Source organism: Capra hircus, chromosome 26 (genome assembly GCF_001704415.2).
Source record: "Capra hircus breed San Clemente chromosome 26, ASM170441v1, whole genome shotgun sequence".
Lineage (NCBI taxonomy): Eukaryota > Metazoa > Chordata > Mammalia > Artiodactyla > Bovidae > Capra > Capra hircus.
Genome location: NC_030833.1, coordinates 16,236,163 through 16,254,310, shown reverse-complemented (window position 1 = coordinate 16,254,310; position 18,148 = coordinate 16,236,163). Strand labels below are relative to the sequence as shown.

The window sequence follows — 18,148 nt, the reverse complement described above, 5'->3', positions numbered from 1 at the left end:
TAAACATAGTATTCTATTATGCATCATTTTCCAAGATGTCCTAGATTGTTAATTTCCCTTGGTATTAGATGTTATTAGAAAGGTACTATGATATATTTTAAAATGTAATTTTTAAAGATAATGAACTGTTTGCTAAGGAATGTGACACAGGATTTTTACATCTCACTTTTTAAAAAATGTTGCTTTTGCTGTTGTTTACAGAAAGTATCACCTTGGGTAGGCTTACGCAAGATCAATATATCCTACTGGGGATGGGAAGACATGTCTCCATTTACAAACACAACACTACAGTGGCTTCCTGGTGAACCTAATGATTCTGGGTTCTGTGCATATCTAGAAAGGGCTGCAGTGGCAGGCTTAAAAGCTAATCCTTGCACGTCTATGGCAGATGGGCTTGTCTGCGAAAAACCTGTTGGTAAGTAGTCCTGTAAACTAATGTTTCTTTAAAGATGTAATTTATATTTCCAACTCTTCTCCCCACATCCCTCTTGCAGCCTGTGATCCTACATAGGCCTGAAGTAACTGTCACCATCTTTTAATGATGCTGATTTCTGTGTAAATTTCATCTTTGTCCACTTTCCCCATTTACTGTTAGTGACTTCAGCATTAACTTGTAAAAGTAATAGAATTGTATTGTTTTATACAATCTTTATTTCTTGGTTGAAATAGTGATGCTCTAGTAACAATCTGTTCTTAATTTTTTACTATGTTTTGCTTTTATAATAATAGTTTTTGTAAGAAAGATTAATTGTTAAGATTAGCAACAAATTTAGAATCATTTTAATCCTATAGATCTATTTTAGTTGGCAAGTGAAAAGAAACATTTCTGTTACATCCTTTGAAATGGAGTTTTCTTAAGTGAGAAAGGAGTACTGAATTCTTTTCTCTTTTTAAATATTATATTTTGTATTGCAGTGAAATATACATAATGTCAAACTTACAATTTTAGCCATTTTTTTTCGTTCAATGGTTTTGAGATATGATTGAGATTTCTAAATCATTTTTAAGTGTCGAGTTCAGTGTCATTAAGTACATCCACATTGTTGTTAATCTATCAACACTATCCATCTCCAGAACATTTTCATCTTCCCAAACTATATCTCCATATCCATTACGCAATAACTCCCAATTCACCCCTCCCTAACCCCACTGCTAAGTATCTCATATAAGTGGAATCATGAGGTATTTGTCCATTTGTGACTGGCTTATTTCCTTTAAGATTAATGTTTTCCAAGTTCACCCATCTTGTAGTATGTGTCAGAATATCATTCCTTTTTAAACCTGAATGTTTATCTATTGTGTTTATAGTCCACATTTTCTTTACTTCTTCATACATTGGTGGACACTTGTTGCTTCTACCTGTTGACTATAGTGAATAATGATGCTGTGAAGATGGGTACAAACAACTGTTTCAGCTCCTGCTTTCATGTCTTTGTGTATATAGCCAGAAGTGGAATTGCTATATCATATGATAATTCTGTGTTTAATTTTTTGAGGACTTGCCATACTGTTTGCTACAGAAGCATCACCATTTTACCATTCCTAGAAGTGGTGTACAGGGTACAATTTCTCCACATCCTTACTAACATTTAAAACATAGCAATACAAATAGGTATGATAAAGATTATGTTTTATGTTAAATTTTTATAGTAAATTGTATTGTTAATTGCTTTTATAAGGTATGGAATGTTTATATTAATAGAAGTATGGCTAGCTTGAAAAGTAAATAATGATAAGTGTACATATTATCTAGCCAATAGAAACAAAACCCTAAGTCATGTATTACATTGCTATTAAACAAATTTAAGTTATACAATTTTGTGTACTTTGTAAAGGATTAAAATTTTCCAGGGTATTATAAATTTCAAAGTAGATAATAAATTTAAGCAGTATTGACATGCCATCTTCATTCTCATTTTACCTTGTATAATTTTGACTCTAATATTTATTCCAAACTTGGCTTCATTGAAACCTTCCCTAAACAACAACAAAATGAACAAAACTCACATCCTTGTGTCCAAAAAGCAGTTAATAAAGAAAATAATTATCTTTTGTTAATTTATTCCAGTTAGTCCAAATCAAAACGCGAGGCCGTGCAAAAAGCCCTGCTCTTTAAGGACGTCGTGTTCCAACTGTACGAGCAACGGCATGGAGTGTATGTGGTGTAGCAGCACCAAGCGGTGTGTTGACTCCAACGCCTACATAATCTCTTTTCCATACGGGCAGTGTCTGGAGTGGCAGACTGCCACCTGCTCTCGTAAGTGTTTCTCTAGAGTCACTTTTTATTTAACTGCAACATAAATCCCCTTTCTGTGATGGGCCGAGACATTGAATGTTTGAGGAAGTTTAGTAAAAAAAAAAAAAGAGGAAAAAATGCTGTTGCTAGACCTTCCTTTTAGCTCAGAAGGTAGAGCATCTGCCTGCAATGCAGGAGACTCAGGTTCAATCCCTGGGTCGGGAAGATCCTCCGGAGAAGGGACAGGCAATCCACTCCAGTATTCTTGCCTGGAGAATCCCATGGACAGAGGAGCCTGGCGGGCTACAGTTTGTGGGGCCGCAAAACATTGGACATGACTGAGCGATTAACACTATACTACCATTAACAATTGCTATTTACAATTAAAAACTAGTTTTAAAGCCTCTTAATGCTACAAGCCCCTGATTTACATTATACCGTCATTTTGAATTCAGTAATTTTCTTAGCCTTTAACATTTTGCCATGTTTGTGCCCCCCAAACTCCGAGTGTATATTGAAGACAGTGGAATACTTCATGAAAGTGCTCCTTCAGAAGAATCATGTATTGCTTCACTGTGTTTCTTTAGTATCCTTTAATCTAGCACACTTCCTGTGTCTTCTTTTTTTCCCAAATGTGATTTTTAAAAGAATTTACACCAGTTGCTTTGCAGGTTTCCTAATTTGGATTTGCCTAATTGTTTCCTTATGGCTAGGTTCAAGTTAAGCATTTTTTGATGAGGATATCATCACAATGGTGGTATGTAGTGTTATTGGTTAGTTGCTAAGTCATGTCCGACGCTTTTGCGATCCTATGGTGTAGCCCTTCTGACTCCTTTGTCCATGGGATTTCCCAGGCAAGAATCCTGGAGTGGGTTGCCATTTTCTCCTCTAGGGGATCTTCCCGACTCAGGGATTGAATCTGAGTCTCTTGTTTCCTGCATTGGCAGGTGGATTCTTTACCATTAGCGCCACCTGGGAAGCCCTTTCTTCTCCTTGGGACCTAGCCAAATCCATATTTGTTCCATATTGGGCACCACTGTTGCTTAAAGAGAGACAAAAGGGTAATTGCTACCATGTAGACTAGAACTTGCAGGCAGCAGCTGTTGTGTTCATTTATCCTCCCAGGCTCTTGGTATTAAGTAGAGAGGTGTTCCTGGGATGGGATGGCTGGGCATGTGTGTATTGAGCTCCCTGTTGCTCTCCTTTTTTAGGAATTTTGATAAAGAACAGGAATATACTTGCTCAAGACTGTAGCAGTGGGTTTGTTGCAGACATAAAATGGTCTTGCTGTCACAGAAAACGTCTTATAACTAGGAACCAGCTCCCCAAGAGAGTTGAATACCAGCCCTGGGTACTTGTGGGGAGTTGAGACATTGCTCAGCCTTTCCTGCCTTAATTGCTGCTTTTGTTTCTCCACAAATATCAATGTTTAGTGAAAGATGCTTGGCACAAAAGATTATGTATGTATGACCCGTTTAGATAAAGTTAGGCAAAACTATGCTGTATCATTTAGGAATGAATTTTTTAGGTAGAACTGTTGGGTAAGGTTTTCATAAATGTTGGCTAGTGGATGCTGCTGGGAAAGATTAGAGGTGCTGATTAGGAAAAGGGTAGGGAGGCAATGTTCTGCTTCTAGACTGAATGCAGGCACAGAATATTCATTTATAATAATTTCTTAATCTCACATTTTTCTTTATGTAGTTCTCTGTAGGTGTGTTATATTTCACAATGAAAAGAAGTCTAAAAGGTAGGGGAAAAGGTACTTGGAAAGTCTCCAAGCTCTTAAAATTTCAAGAGCTTTCTAAAACTTATTTAGAGTTGTCTAAGTTGTCTTCTCTGTTCACAAATCTTTCTTATATTCCATTCTTTCCTTCTCATTTGTTCGTCTTCTGGAAAATAGTCTTCAGTAATTCTTTCCAAATAAATTGTTGGTTAGTAAGCCTTTTGGGCTTCCCGGTTGGCACTGGTGGTAAGGAGCCCTCCTGCCAATGCAGATTAGATGTGAGAAACACAGGTTTGATCCCTGGGTCAAGAAGATCCCCTGGATGAGGGCGCGGCAACCCACTTCAGTTTTCTTGCCTGGAGAATCCCATGGACAGAGGAGGCTGCCAGGCTGCAGTCCATGGGTTCGCAAAGACTCAGACATGACTGAAGTGACTTAGCACAAAGTAAACCTTTTGAATCTTCGCATTTTTTCATATTCACTTGAATGATAAAATACCTGGGTGTAGAGTTCTAAATATTTCCTTCCTTAGAATATCTAGCATTTGGTGTTGTGGGTTAGAATTTTCATGCCAGTCTTTCCTTTATAAGACATCTTTTTTTTCCCCTTTTTTTGGAGAGCTTTAAAAACTTCTGTTTATCCCTGGCATTCAGAATCTTGCAATTTATCATTCATTCAGTTTCCAGTAACTGATGTGAGTTTCAAAAATGGTTTCTCATTGGCTTTTTTAATCTGAAGAGTATTTTCTTTCTTCATTTGCTAAGAATATTCCTTAATGTCATAGATTGTTTTCTTCTCTTTTATTGGAAATCTTAAAACAGTTGTTGGAATTTCTGGGTATATCTTAACAGCTCTTGTTTTTGCATTTTTTATTCTAATATAGTTTATTTATAATATTGTATTAGTTTCAAGTATATAGAGAAGTGTATAGATTCAGATATATATATACACACACATATACATATGTGTCTATATATTCCTTTTTCAGATTATATTCCATTATAGGTTATTAAAAAGATAATTGAATATAGTTTCCTGTGCTGTATAGTAAATCCTGTTGCTTATCTATTTTGTGTATAGTAGTTTTTATCTGTTAGTCCTGTACTCTTAATTTAGTCCCCCATCCTTACCCTCCCTTTGCTCTTCAGTGATCAAAGTCCATTTTATAAATCTGTGATTCTGTTTCTGTTTTGTGTATAGATTAATTATTTTAAGGTTCTCTGTATATGTGATACATAATATTTGTCTTTCTCTAACTTCCTTCACTTACTAGGATAATCTCTATGTCCATTATGTTACTGTAAATGGCAGTATTTCATTCTTTTTTGTGGATGAGTAATATTCCATTCTATACACACACATCTTTTTTAAATTTATTTTTTAATTGGAGGAAGATTGCTTTACAGTGTTGTGTTGGCGTCTGTGTACAGCAACGTGCATTAGCCATAATCATACATACATACCTCCTCCTTGAGTCTCTCTCCCCTTCCCCCATCCCACCCCTCTAGCATCACAGAGCACCAGGCTGAGCTCCCTGTGTTATATAGTAACTTCTCAACAGCTATCTGTTTTACACACTATAGTGTATACATGTTGATGCTGTTTTCTCCATTCGCCCCACTCTTTCCTTCCCCCACTGTGTCCTCAAGTCTCTTCTCTACATCTGTGTCTTCATTCTTTCCCAGCAAATAGGTTCATCAATACCATATTTTTAGATTCTACATATGTGAGTTATTATATGATATTTGTTTTTCTCTTTCTGACTTACTTCACTCTGTATAGCAGACTCTAGGTTCATCCGCCTCACTAGAACTGATTCAAATTCATTCTTTTTTTTATGGCTGATTAATACTCCACTGTATATATGTACCACATTTTCTTTATCCAGTCATCTGTAGATGGACATCTAGGTTGCTTCAATGTTCTGGGTATTGTAAATAGTGCTGCAGTGAACACTGAGATATATATGTCTTTTGGAATTGTGGCTTTCTCAGGGTATATGTCCAGTAGTGGGATTGCTGTTTCATATGGTAGATTTTATTTCTACTTTTTAAAGAAATCTCCACACTGTTCTCCATAATGGCTTCATTAGTTTGCATTCCTACCAACAGTATAGGAGGATTCCCTTTTCTCCATATCCTCTCTAATACTTGTAGTTTGTAGATTTCTTTTGATGATGACTGTATTGACTGGTATGAGGTGATACTTCATTGTAGTTTTGATTTGCATTTTTCTAATAGTTAGTGTTGTTGAGCATCTTTTCATGTTTATTGGTCATCTGTATATCTTTGGAGAAATGTCAGTTAGGCCTTCTACCCATTTTTTGATTGGGCAGTTTTTTTTCTGATATTAATCCTTTGTCAGTTTCAATTGTTTTCTCCCATTCTAAGGGTTGTCTTTTAATCTTGTTTATTGTTTCCTTTGCTGTACAAAAGCTTTTGTGTTTAATTAGGTCTCATTTGTTTATTTTTGATTTTATTTCCAGTGTACTAGAGGGTGGGTCAAAGAGGATTTTGCTGTGATTTATGTCACAGAGTGTAGTGCCTATGTTTTCCTCTAAGGGATTTATAGTTTCTGGCCTTATATTTAAGTCTGTAATCCATTCTGAGTTTATTTTTGCACACAACATCTTTTTAAGCCAGTCATCTGTTGATGGGCACTTGAATTGATTGTTTCCATGTCTTGGCTATTGTAAATAGTGTTGCTGTAAACATTGGGGTGCGTTTATCTTTTCAAATTAGTGTTTTTATCTTTTCTTACAGCTTTGGCTGAATAAGAGACCTCTTGCCAGTTTCCAGTTGGTTTTCTGTGAAATTTGTTCCACTTGTAGGTCTGTTTCTGTTTTGTTTGTGGGGGGAGGTGTGCTCCATTCTGCCATTTTGATCCTTGTAAAAGTTTAGTATGTCTTAAATTCATTTGTACTTTCCATGTTGTTGTTTGTTAAATGAGGTTCAAATATTTTTCCTTTTTTATGTTTTCTAAAACCTGGAGCTTTTTATCTATTTAAAGTGAATTTCTGAGAACCTTGTAATCCCATTGTAAAGACTGAAGCTACATTTTTTGAAAGGTAAATTAAAAATGATTAACTATTTTAACACAGATAAAGAACTTCAGTTTGACCACAGATGAACCAAATGGTGATAACTACTGTTGGTGAGATTGTTAAGTAGGCACGCATGGATCAGTTCTTTAGACCCGCTTTCAGTTCAGTTCAGTCGCTCAGTCGTGTCCGACTCTTTGCAACCCCATGAATTGCAGCATGCCAGGCCTCCCTGTCTATCACCAAACTCCTGGAGTTCACTCAGATTCATGTCCATCGAGTCAGTGATGCCATCCAGCCATCCCATCCTCTGTCAACCCCTTCTCCTCCTGCCCCCAATCCCTCCCAGCATCAAAGTCTTTTCCAATTTGGCACTCTTGATTTTTGATGTTTTGCTTCTTTTGTTTTCTTGATTGTTGTAGAGTCTTATTTTCTACTTCTGCCGTTTGTTCCTTGAACAGTTAGTCTAGTCTGCTGGATTTTCTCTATCTATAGGTCTTTTCTTCACTGTTACATTTGTTGTCACATTTGCCTTCCCTGTGGCTGTATATAGCTCATTTGAGCTGGTGATGTCTAATCACATTTGTTTTTGTTCCATAACTTTTAGAATTGTACATCCTGTGCATCCTTGTGGGAAAGAGGGGCATTTTACCTTGCCTCAAGGAGCCCTTGTGTTCCTTGAAAGTAGCATTTACCTGGCAGTGACCCACTCCTTATGAACACACACTCCTTCTCTATTACATTTAATTCCTTTCCATGTTTTTAACTAACAAACATTTACTGAGGAAATGTCAGAAAATAAAATAGAAACTAGGAACGAAGATGATATCCTTGCTCAAAATCCAAGTGCTTTTAGCAGTCGTGTTACTGTTTCAAAATGTTAGCTGCTGAGCAATAGCTTTGTCATGCTTTGCCTTTAACATTGCTTTTTTTTAAAATATGAATTATATGTAATGGATTTTTATTATCTTTTTGTGCTATATGTTTCTAGTTATTCACCAAACCTTTTACAGTAGTAAGTCTTCACAACCATTTTTACAGTTATAAATAAAACAGTATTAGAAATGGTCTAAGCTCACATGCTAGTAAAGTAATGCTCAAAATTCTCTAAGCCAGGCTTCAGCAATACGTGAACCATGAACTTACAGATGTTCAAGCTGGTTTTCGAAAAGGCAGAGGAACCAGAGATCAAATTGCCAACATCCGCTGGATCATGCAAAAAGCAAGAGAGTTCCAGAAAAATATCTGTTTCTGCTTTATTGACTATTCCAAAGCCTTTGACTGTGTGGATCACAATAAACTGTGGGAAATTCTGAGAGAGATGGGAATACCAGACCACCTGACCTGCCTCTTGAGAAACCTATATGCAGGTCAGGAAACAACAGTTAGAACTGGACATGGAACAACAGACTGGTTCCAAATAGGAAAAGGAGTACATCAAGGCTGTATATTGTCACCCTGCTTATTTAACTTCTATGCAGAGTACACCATGAGAAACGCTGGACTGGAAGAAGCACAAGCTGGAATCAAGATTGCTGGGAGAAATCTCAGTAACTTCAGATATACAGATGACACCACGCTTATGGCAGAAAGTGAAGAGGAACTAAAAAGCCTCTTGATGAAAGTGAAAGAGGAGAGTGAAAAAGTTGGCTTCAAGTTCAACATTCAGAAAACGAAGATCATGTCATTTGGTCCCATCACTTCATGGGAAGTAGATGGGGAAACAGTGGAAACAGTGTCAGACTATTTTTCTGGCCTCCAAAATCACTGCAGGTGGTGATTGCAGCCATGAAATTAAAAGACGCTTACTCCTTGGAAGGAAAGTTATGACCAACTTCGACAGCATATTAAAAAGCAGAGACATTAGTTTGTCAACAAACAAAGGTGCATCCAGTCAAGGCTTTGGTTTTTCCAGTGATCATGTATGGATGTGAGAGTTGGACTGAACACCGAAGGACTGGTGCTTTTGAACTGTGGTGTTGAAGACTCTTGAGAGTCCCTTGGACTGCGAGGAGATCCAACCAGTCCATTCTAAAGATCAGTCCTGGATGTTCTTTGGAAGGACTGATGCTAAAGCTGAAACTCCAATACTTTGGCCACCTCATGAGAAGAGTTGACTCATTGGAAAAGACTCTGATGCTGGGAGGGATTGGGGGCAGGAGGAGAAGGGGATGACCGAGGATGAGATGGCTGGATGGCTTCACCGCCTCGATGGACATGAGTTTGGGTGAACTCTGGGAGTAGGTAATGGACAGGGAGGCCTGGTGTGCTGCAATTCATGGGGTCACAAAGAGTCAGACACGACTGAGTGACTGAACTGAAGCTTTATATTGCTTTTAGAAGGTTGTCTCCAGTGATCATTTGAAGTTTTTTTCTTAGTAAATGAAACTTGAAGGAAATTTTTCTTTGTAAATGGGAAACAAGCCACCAAACTGTCTTTCAAAGTAGCTGTGTTTTGTAATCCCACCAGTAATGAACAAGAGTTCCTCTTTCTTCACATTTTACACACTTGTGAGTATTTGAAGGTGTCAGTGTTTTGGATTTTGGCCATTCCAATAGGTTTATAGGGCTTTCCCTGGTGGATCAGTGGTAAAGAACCCATCTGCGAATGCAGGAGATGCAGGTTTCATCACTAGATTGGGAAGGTCCCCTGGAGAAGGAAATCCCTCCAGTTTTCTTGCCTGGGAAATCCCGTGGACAGAGGAGCCTGGCAGGCTACAGTCCATGAGATTGCAAGAGTCAGACACGACTTAGTGGCTAAACAACAAACAATAACACATTCCATTTTAGGTCGTCTGTAACATCCATCAGCAGTAGAAGAGAAGAGGAATCATGAGGGCCTAAACTAATAAGGGGAACGGAAATACAGAGGAGGTCATAAAGAGTCGGATGACTTAGCAGCTAAACAACAAAAGCAGCATTAGGCTTATAATGATATCTTATTGTTTTAGTACTCAATTCTCTAATCATAAGTGATGTGGACCATCTTTTGATATTTGGCATCTGTATATATCTTGTTTGGTGAGGTGCCTGTTCAGGTCATTTGCGTATGAAAATTTTTTTTTAAATTGAAGTATAGTTGATTACTGTATTATGTTCATTTCAGGTGTATAGCATAGTGGTTCAGTGTTTTTGTTGTTTATACTCCATTTAAAGTTTTTATGAGATAATGACTGTATTTCCCTGTGCTGACTATATTTCTTATATATACTTATACAAGAATAAGTATAGTCTTGTTACTTATCGATTCTTTTCAGTGTAGTTTGTTATCCCTTAATCTCATGTATCCATCTTGTTCCTCCCCACTTCCTTGTCTATTTAAAAAAATTGAGTTTGTTGTTTTCATATTATCATTTTGAATATTCTTTATATATTTTGAAATCCAACCCTTTATCAGATGTGTTTCTTGCAAATATTTTCTTCCACTTTATGGCTTGTCTTTACATTCTTTTGACATTATCTTTTGCAGTGCAGAGATTTAAAATTTGGCAAAGTCAAATTCATCATTTGTTTCTTTCATAAATTGTGCTTTTGGTGTTAGACTGAAACATCATCACCAGACCCAAGGTCATTTAGATTTTCTTATCTTTGGTATTCTAAGAGTTATGTAGTTGTGCTTATATTGCTTATCCCTTCTTGCATGCTGTTACTTTTTTCTGTTAGAGCCTTTAGCATATTTTTTTGAACCTTCGGCATATTTATCATAATTGTTCCAAATTCCTGATCTGATAATTCCAGCATCCCTGCCCTGTCTGGTCTGATGTGTATTACTCTGTCTCTTCTGTGTGTTCTGCCTTTTGGTATCCCTTGTAGATTTTTTCTTGATAGTCAGATACAAAATATGGGTAAAAGAAACTGTTGTAAGTAGGCTTTTAGTAATGTAGTAGTAGGATTTGGGGGAGGGAAGTCTTCTGCAGTCCTGTGCTTAGGTCTCAGTCTTGTGGTGTGTGGGCCTGTGCTCTGTGCTGTCCTGTGAACCTCACTTCACTAGTACATCCCAGTTTTTTGTGTGTTTTTTCTTTTTTTCTTTTTTCCCTCTCTCAGGTGGTACAGGATAGCTGGAGGGAGCTGGAGTTGTATGTTTCTCTTTCCCTACGTGAAAGACTAGAACAGGCTAGAGCTGGTTATTTCCCTTTAACTGGTTCAGTTACACTCTGATAAAACCCCAGCAGTTTAGTCTCTGTTAAACAGTTTCTCCAGACTTATTAAGAATAGCCCTCTGGCATATTTCAGAATAGTTCCTTTCCCCCTCCCATTGCCAAAAGCACAATGAGGTTTTTCTTCAGTATTAACTGTGAGGACCTGTTAGGGCTCCTGAAGGTCACACTTACAAAAATGTCAAGGCTCCTCCCATAACTGGGTTCCCCTGGAGATATGAAGCCTTAGAGTTGTCCACACTGAGATTCCAGCAATTCAGTAGTTCAAGTTATCTTACCCCAGCACTGGGACCTGAAGGTCCATGCTACTGAGTCATGATTTTCTAATATTCTGCCCTCTCTCCAATTATGGATGCTGTTGTTTGCCCTGTGACCTCACTTGTCTGATGGATCTAAGAAGAGTTGTTGATTTTTCAGTTTGTGGCTAATTTTTCTTTTTGTTAAGATGGAGTGGTGACTTCTAAACTCCTTCCATGCTGGACTGGAAACCAGAAGTCTCCAGTTATCATTTGGTAATATAACTTGTTACAGATTGATTTTTCAAATTCTTACACATCTCATAAACCATATTGAATATTATAAAAGTTAATTTTTCAAAAAGCCAAAAATAAATTAAAAAAGTAAAAAAATGATTGCTTTGATTACTTATAGCTCATACATAGTCTCCATTCTAGCCATAATTTAGTCAAAATAGCACAGCCTACAAAACCTTTCCCATATTATTGTTTTCTGTAAGAAAATAAAAATCATTAGAGTCTTTCAGTTTTTCAGTTACCACTACAAGGAATGAATATTCTGCTAATTTTTCAGCGTGCACATTGCTCTCCACTCTTGAGCAAGAACTAAACCAATATTAACTTCTGTAATAATTTTACGTTTAGAAAAAATATAGGAGAGTAGAATGTTGCTCTAAATATGACATTTTGTAGCTCATTTTTAAAGCATAAATTCTAATAAACAGACCATTATTAGTTTGTCATTCAGTCAATGCAAGAAAGGCAGGATTCTTCAATCTAAGATTTACCCAGCTGTTTGAAAAGCAACAGAGCAGATAGGCTGTGTTTGAGAATGCGCTTGCTGTGCTTAATCTCTCAGTCATGTCCGACTCTTTGCGACCCCATGGACTGGACCTGCTAGGCTCCTCTGTTCATGGGGATTCTCCAGACAAGAATGCTGGAGTGGGTTGCCATGCCCTTCTCCAGGTGATCTTCCCAACCCAGGGATTGAACCCAGGTCTCCTTGGTTGCAGGCGGATATTGTACATTATGTTTCTTTAAGAAATTTGATTGGTTATTTTACTTAAGTTAATCCTAAAATAAATTTTATTTTCCTCAGCGATATCTATAGACTATAAATATAAAGTCTAGATTTATTCTGGATGAGAACTAGTAAAGATTTACTTCAGTTTACCATGTGACAGTAAATAATTAGAATGTTAAGCTAGCATAGCTAATTTGATGTTTAACATGATTTCACATTGGTTTCATACCAACCCAATATAGGTTTGAAGACAGAATAATCTAGTCAACGGTACTGTGGGCTAGCTACAATCACAGATAAAAGAGAAATATTTCACAGTAAAAAGTCTAAGGAGGAGTATTGTAATATATGAAAGGTTCAGTTATCTAAGGATGTTTTAAATGAAGTGCCATTTAATGCTGTGTACTGCTGAAAAAAATTTTCAGAACGAAGTATGTTCATGTCATTGAATTATTTATCTACAGGGTTAACATTAATCACTTGTGTTCAATGACTCAAAGAATACTCTTCCTTTTAAATTTATTATTAAGGAAATATGGGAGATGGTAGTCATTCTTCACTTTCTTACATCTAGTCCCTGAAATGCTCAGCACTGAAAAAATTTACAGCAACAAATCATACTGTAATTGATGAATTCTTTAATCCAATATTCTATTATCCCTGCATGGTCTACAGTATTGAGTTCCTGTTTGTTTGCTGAGAAGCTTATGCTGTTCTTATTTGCAACTCCGGGAGGTGGTGATGGACAGGGAGGCCTGGTGTGCTGCAATTCATGGGGTCGCAAAGAGTCGGACACGACTAAGCGACTGAACTGAGGAGCATTCCTCTTTCCAGTAATATTAAACAACTGAGTAACAATTAAGTTATTACCACAACAGAAATAAAACTGAGACGGCCAGAGTCTGCCTTGTTTTTTCCTTCTCTCTGAGGTTCTTCTAGCATGTGACTAGAAGACCATTCATGGTACTTTGTGCTTATGCGCTGTCTTCTGTGGATAGACAATTCTTAAGACGATATGCGCCTTTTATAGCAAAAAAAAAAAAAAATCAGTGAGACTAATTAAAGAAACCTCAGCCTGACACAGGGTATTATAACTTGGAAGTAAAAATTCGAAACATCATATAGCAACTATTGTGAATATGATGGCAGGTGGTAATATGTTCATCCTTGGGAAAGGCATCACGGTGTTCATGGGCGTTGTTGAGGCTCATAGTCTAGATATCAGTTAAACAAAAAAAGGTTGAGCTTCAGTGAGATAATATTCTGCAGCCCTGGAAGTCAGAGAGAAACTGTCCTGCTGGTTGCCTGCTGAGGCAGAGTATCCAGTTTCCATATTCCCATTCAGTTTGGCTCTTTGAGTGAGATTACTTTTAAGCAATGCATATCAGGCAAATGCTAGTTATCTTGGACCCTTAAGGAGACCATTGTCCATGCTGGGGTCAGCTATCTCAGGCTGTGGGTAAACATGACTTAGAGTGGACGTTCATAGGCAGATGCAGAGTTTTTCCTTAGAGGGACTTCCTGGGCACAAGAAGAGCTAACATTGCTCTATATTACAGACGATGGTAAGTGTGGTCTATGGGCGCCTGCATCAGTTCCCAAAAGGTCCTGGTACTGGCACAGTTCTCAGAAGTGTGTGAATGCTGACTTCATTTTTCTCAATGCCAGTCCATTCATCTCTTCTTTATTCATAATGTATGCTTTATTTGCTCTTGAAGTAATTGCTGCTTCTTATTATTACCAAAAAAATGTTTACATTAACCATAAATGACCCTTTACTGTCTTTTTCCGGATCATATTTATTTTTCCATTAGCTTGCAATTCCAGTTGAATATAAAGTCATGTAACATGTTTGTTAATAATGTTCCTGCCATGCAGCCCAAAATTGTTCTGGATTGAGGACCTGTGGCCAGTGTTTGGAACAACCTGGGTGTGGCTGGTGCAACGATCCTAGTAATACTGGAAGAGGACACTGCATTGAAGGGTCTTCCCGGGGACCAATGAAGCTTGTTGGAATGCTTAATAATGAGATGCTTCTTGATACCAGTCTTTGTCCTAAAGAGAAGAACTATGAGTGGTCCTTTATCCAGTGTCCAGGTAATAAAAATATTCTGAAAGAAATTTTAATTTCTGCTCAAGGACACCAAGAATTACTTTCCTTTCTTATAAAAAGATTTAGGGAAAAAAAATAATGAAAATGAGACTGAAAATAAAGGATTAAAAAAATTCTTCCCAATATCCATGTTTGTTGTATAGATGATATTATGTTTGGAATCATTAAATAGGATAACCAGATGCATGATATATAATTGCCAGATTTGGTTTCATGTGAACTATTACAAGGAAAAATAATATTGGTTCCATACCAAATTTGTATACTATAGTATAGTCTGCTATTGTTTATAATATAATATCTTAGACTTCAAAGGCAACTCAGAGGATTCAGTCAAACTTCATGCTAAGTATGGAAATATTTTGTGTAATTTGCATGATAGAGTCATTTGACCTTTGGTGTTTGGTGTCATTCAATTTTGAAGGTCAGTGAAGCTTTTAGAGTTTTTAAAATAGAAAGTTGGTTCTTATGTGGAATAAAATCAACCGCTTGAAAAATTAATTTATTCAGTGTATTTCTATTGAGTGCCTACTATGTGCAAAGAGTGTTTTACATTCTAGGGACATAACAGTTTAAAAAGTTGACTAAAACCGCTGCATTAATTGAGCCTAAAGTGAAAGTGAAAGTCACTCAGTCCTGTCCAACTCTTTGAGACCCCGTGGACTATATAGTCCATGGAATTTTCCAGACCAGAATCCTGGAGTGGGTAGCCTTTCCCTTCTCCAGGAGATCTTCCCAACACAGGGATTGAACTCAGGTCTCCTGCATTGCAGGAAGATTCTTTACTAGCTGAGCCACCAGGTAAACACTTAGTTGAGCCTAATTGTATTCTAATTGAAATTAATCACACACACACAGTGTGTGTGTGGTTATAAGTTAGTTGGTCGTAAGCCCTATTAAATAAATCAAGGAAGGGAGATAAGGCTTGCAATTTAAAATAGAGTGGTAAGAGACGATCTCTCTCAGGAGAAATGGTTATTAAACATCTCAAGTAGATAAGGGAGTGAACCATGGGGCTGTCTGGGGAAAGAATGTTCCAGAAGACACAAGGACTGGGTGAGATAGTTTATTTACGAGATGAACCTGGGAAGCATAATTGAAGCAATAGAGAGTTTCAAAGAAGAGAGGAAAACCAATAATATGTGCATTATGAAGCTGGATACTGTACTGGGAAATACGAACTCAGACCCACTGGGACGTTTGAAGAAATATGTAGAATGCTCCTCAGGGTTAAACCACTGAAGGACTAGGAGAGTGGGGTATTGATCCACTAACTCTCCTCCATTGAGAGCTGAGTGATGCCTTTGAGGGTGTGGGACTTCTGCGCTGTGCCAGCATGTCTGATTAATAGCTTGTTCTGATACGAGTAAACATCCTGAGGCAAAAAGGCAGAAGATACTGTGGAAGTTGCCTTAGGTGAGGCGTTGACAGTGCGCTGCACTGAAGCGAGGTAGACCGGGGAAGTGTGACACTTCTTCATAAGCTTTAGAAGACGAGGGACCAACTACTGGTTCACACAACAGCATGGCTGAATCTTTAATACATTTTGCCTAGTGAAAGAAGCCAGACCAAAAGGCCATGTGTTGTACTATGGGGATGGAAAAGAGATGAGTTATTTGCCAGAAGTAGTAAAGGCAGAGATTGCCTTCAAGAGGGCTTCACAGTGAAACTTTCAGGGTTATGAAAATGTTCTTCTTAATACTGTGGTGGTTGATAATGACTCTATGCATTTGTCAAGCCATACAGAATACGACAGAAAATAAACTTTCCTGACTGCAGATTTTTTTTAAAAAGTCAATCAACCAGGATATCAGAGGATGCAAACTGTGACAAGTAAATGTAACTGTATTACGAATGCCATCACTTCATTAAAAAAATGAGCTGATTGAGGTAACCTTGAAAATAGTGTTTTGTTTGGATACTGTGAAACTAAAGCAAAAAATTATATAAACATTATATTCTGATTGGTAAATTTGTTTCTCACATAGTACAGGTTAACAATTCTAACAATCCTTTATATTTTTACGAGGTTGGGACAAATATATAAATTAATTGTGTTTTATGTGAGCCAGGTTTCTCACTGTCAGAGAAAAAAGTTAAAAATATGCAGAATAAAGACTGTAAAGAACCCTGTATGGAATTCCCTGGCCTTCCAGTGGTTTGAACTCTATGGTTCCACTGCAGGAGGCACAGGGTTGATCCCTGTTCAGGAAACTAAGATTTCCCCCATGCCGTGTGGCACAGCTGGAAAAAAAAAAACAAAAACAAAACTAAGCAAAACAACAGAACCTGTGGTATTGGTTTCACATATAAGCATAAATTCAGGTTTATTTTAATATTTATACATATGTAGATGTGTGATGTATATATACATATATTTTCTAGTTTAGTTCTTCAAGAAGGCCTAGAAGCCACAGTGCCCCAGTAGCAATGAACATCTTCAGTGCCCACATCCTGGTTTCAAAATACTGTTTCCAATGAAATGAACTAGGATTCTTTGGAGAAATGACTGATTCTACAACTGAGGCAGGGAGAATACAAGATTAGCCTGAAGTATTCCCTAGGCCAGAAAGTAAGAAAGTGCTCAAAACAAAACAAATGAGAATGGGAGCATGTCAAAGGGGCATAGTCAACCTGAAAGAGTTCTCAGTGGGTCAAATCTGGACGAAAAAATAGCGACTGTATTGGATTGTAACCCAAAGAACAGAACACATATGCATGATTTTTCACTGATTTAATGATGGAATAAATAATACACAAGTGAAAATGGATAAATATTTCTTACAGAAAATTCCAAATAATAAATATAAAATGAAGGACTTCCCTGGTGGTCCAGTGGTTAGAACTCTGCGCTCCCAGTGCAGGAGCCCGGGTTTGATCCCTGGTTGGGGAATTAAGATCCTGCAGGCTGCGTGATGTGGGCAAATACATAAACGAAGAATGAACGAAAGAAATAAAAAATTGCTGTTAGAATCCCACAGTAGTTAAGTGCTGTAAGAAGAATCTGCTTAAGAATGTTCAAATTAGTGGGTGAAACTTTGAAGAGAAACAAGATATTTGTGTAGCTTCTAAGTATCTTCTTCAAAAGTATCTATTAACTTCTCTGGTGGTTAGAACCTATGTCCACAAATAATCTTGACACTTGTTCCTCTAGAAACTGAACTGAACTGAGTTGCTCAGTCATGTCCAACTCTTTGCGACCCCCTATAGCCTACCATAGGATTTTCCAGGCAAGAGCACTGGAGTGGGTTGCCATTTTCTTCTTCTTTCTCTAGGAAGTGGAGCTTAATTTCTTTACCCCCACGTGTGAATTGGACATGATGACTCACTTTTAATGAAAAGTGTGTGGAAGGGAAATATTGTAACTTTACAGTAGGGAACATAAGGTGACATCACCTTAAACAAGTGATGAAGGTTCACACCACCAGTGATAAGTCATGTTAATGTCATGTACCCCTGATGTCACTTTGTAATATTCTTCCCATTCTTCCCCCAAATCTGTAACCCAGTTTAGTCATGAGCAAGCATCAGACTAACCCAGATTGAAGAACATTTTCAGCATACTTGACCAGCACTCTAGGAAAGAATCTGCTTCCAGGCTCATTCACATGTTTGCACA

At 37.5% G+C, this 18,148-nt stretch overlaps 1 protein-coding gene across 1 annotated transcript in view; it reads left to right on the top strand.

The window, feature by feature from the left end:
* ATRNL1 (attractin like 1) overlaps window positions 1–18,148 on the top strand; it is an 808,908-nt gene that overhangs the window by 187,203 nt on the left and 603,557 nt on the right. Inside the window, exons 16-18 of the mRNA XM_018041487.1 lie at window positions 202–415; window positions 2,069–2,257; window positions 14,295–14,513. Of these exons, the coding sequence (XP_017896976.1) occupies window positions 202–415; window positions 2,069–2,257; window positions 14,295–14,513 (622 nt within the window). The remainder of the gene's footprint in view (window positions 1–201; window positions 416–2,068; window positions 2,258–14,294; window positions 14,514–18,148) is intronic.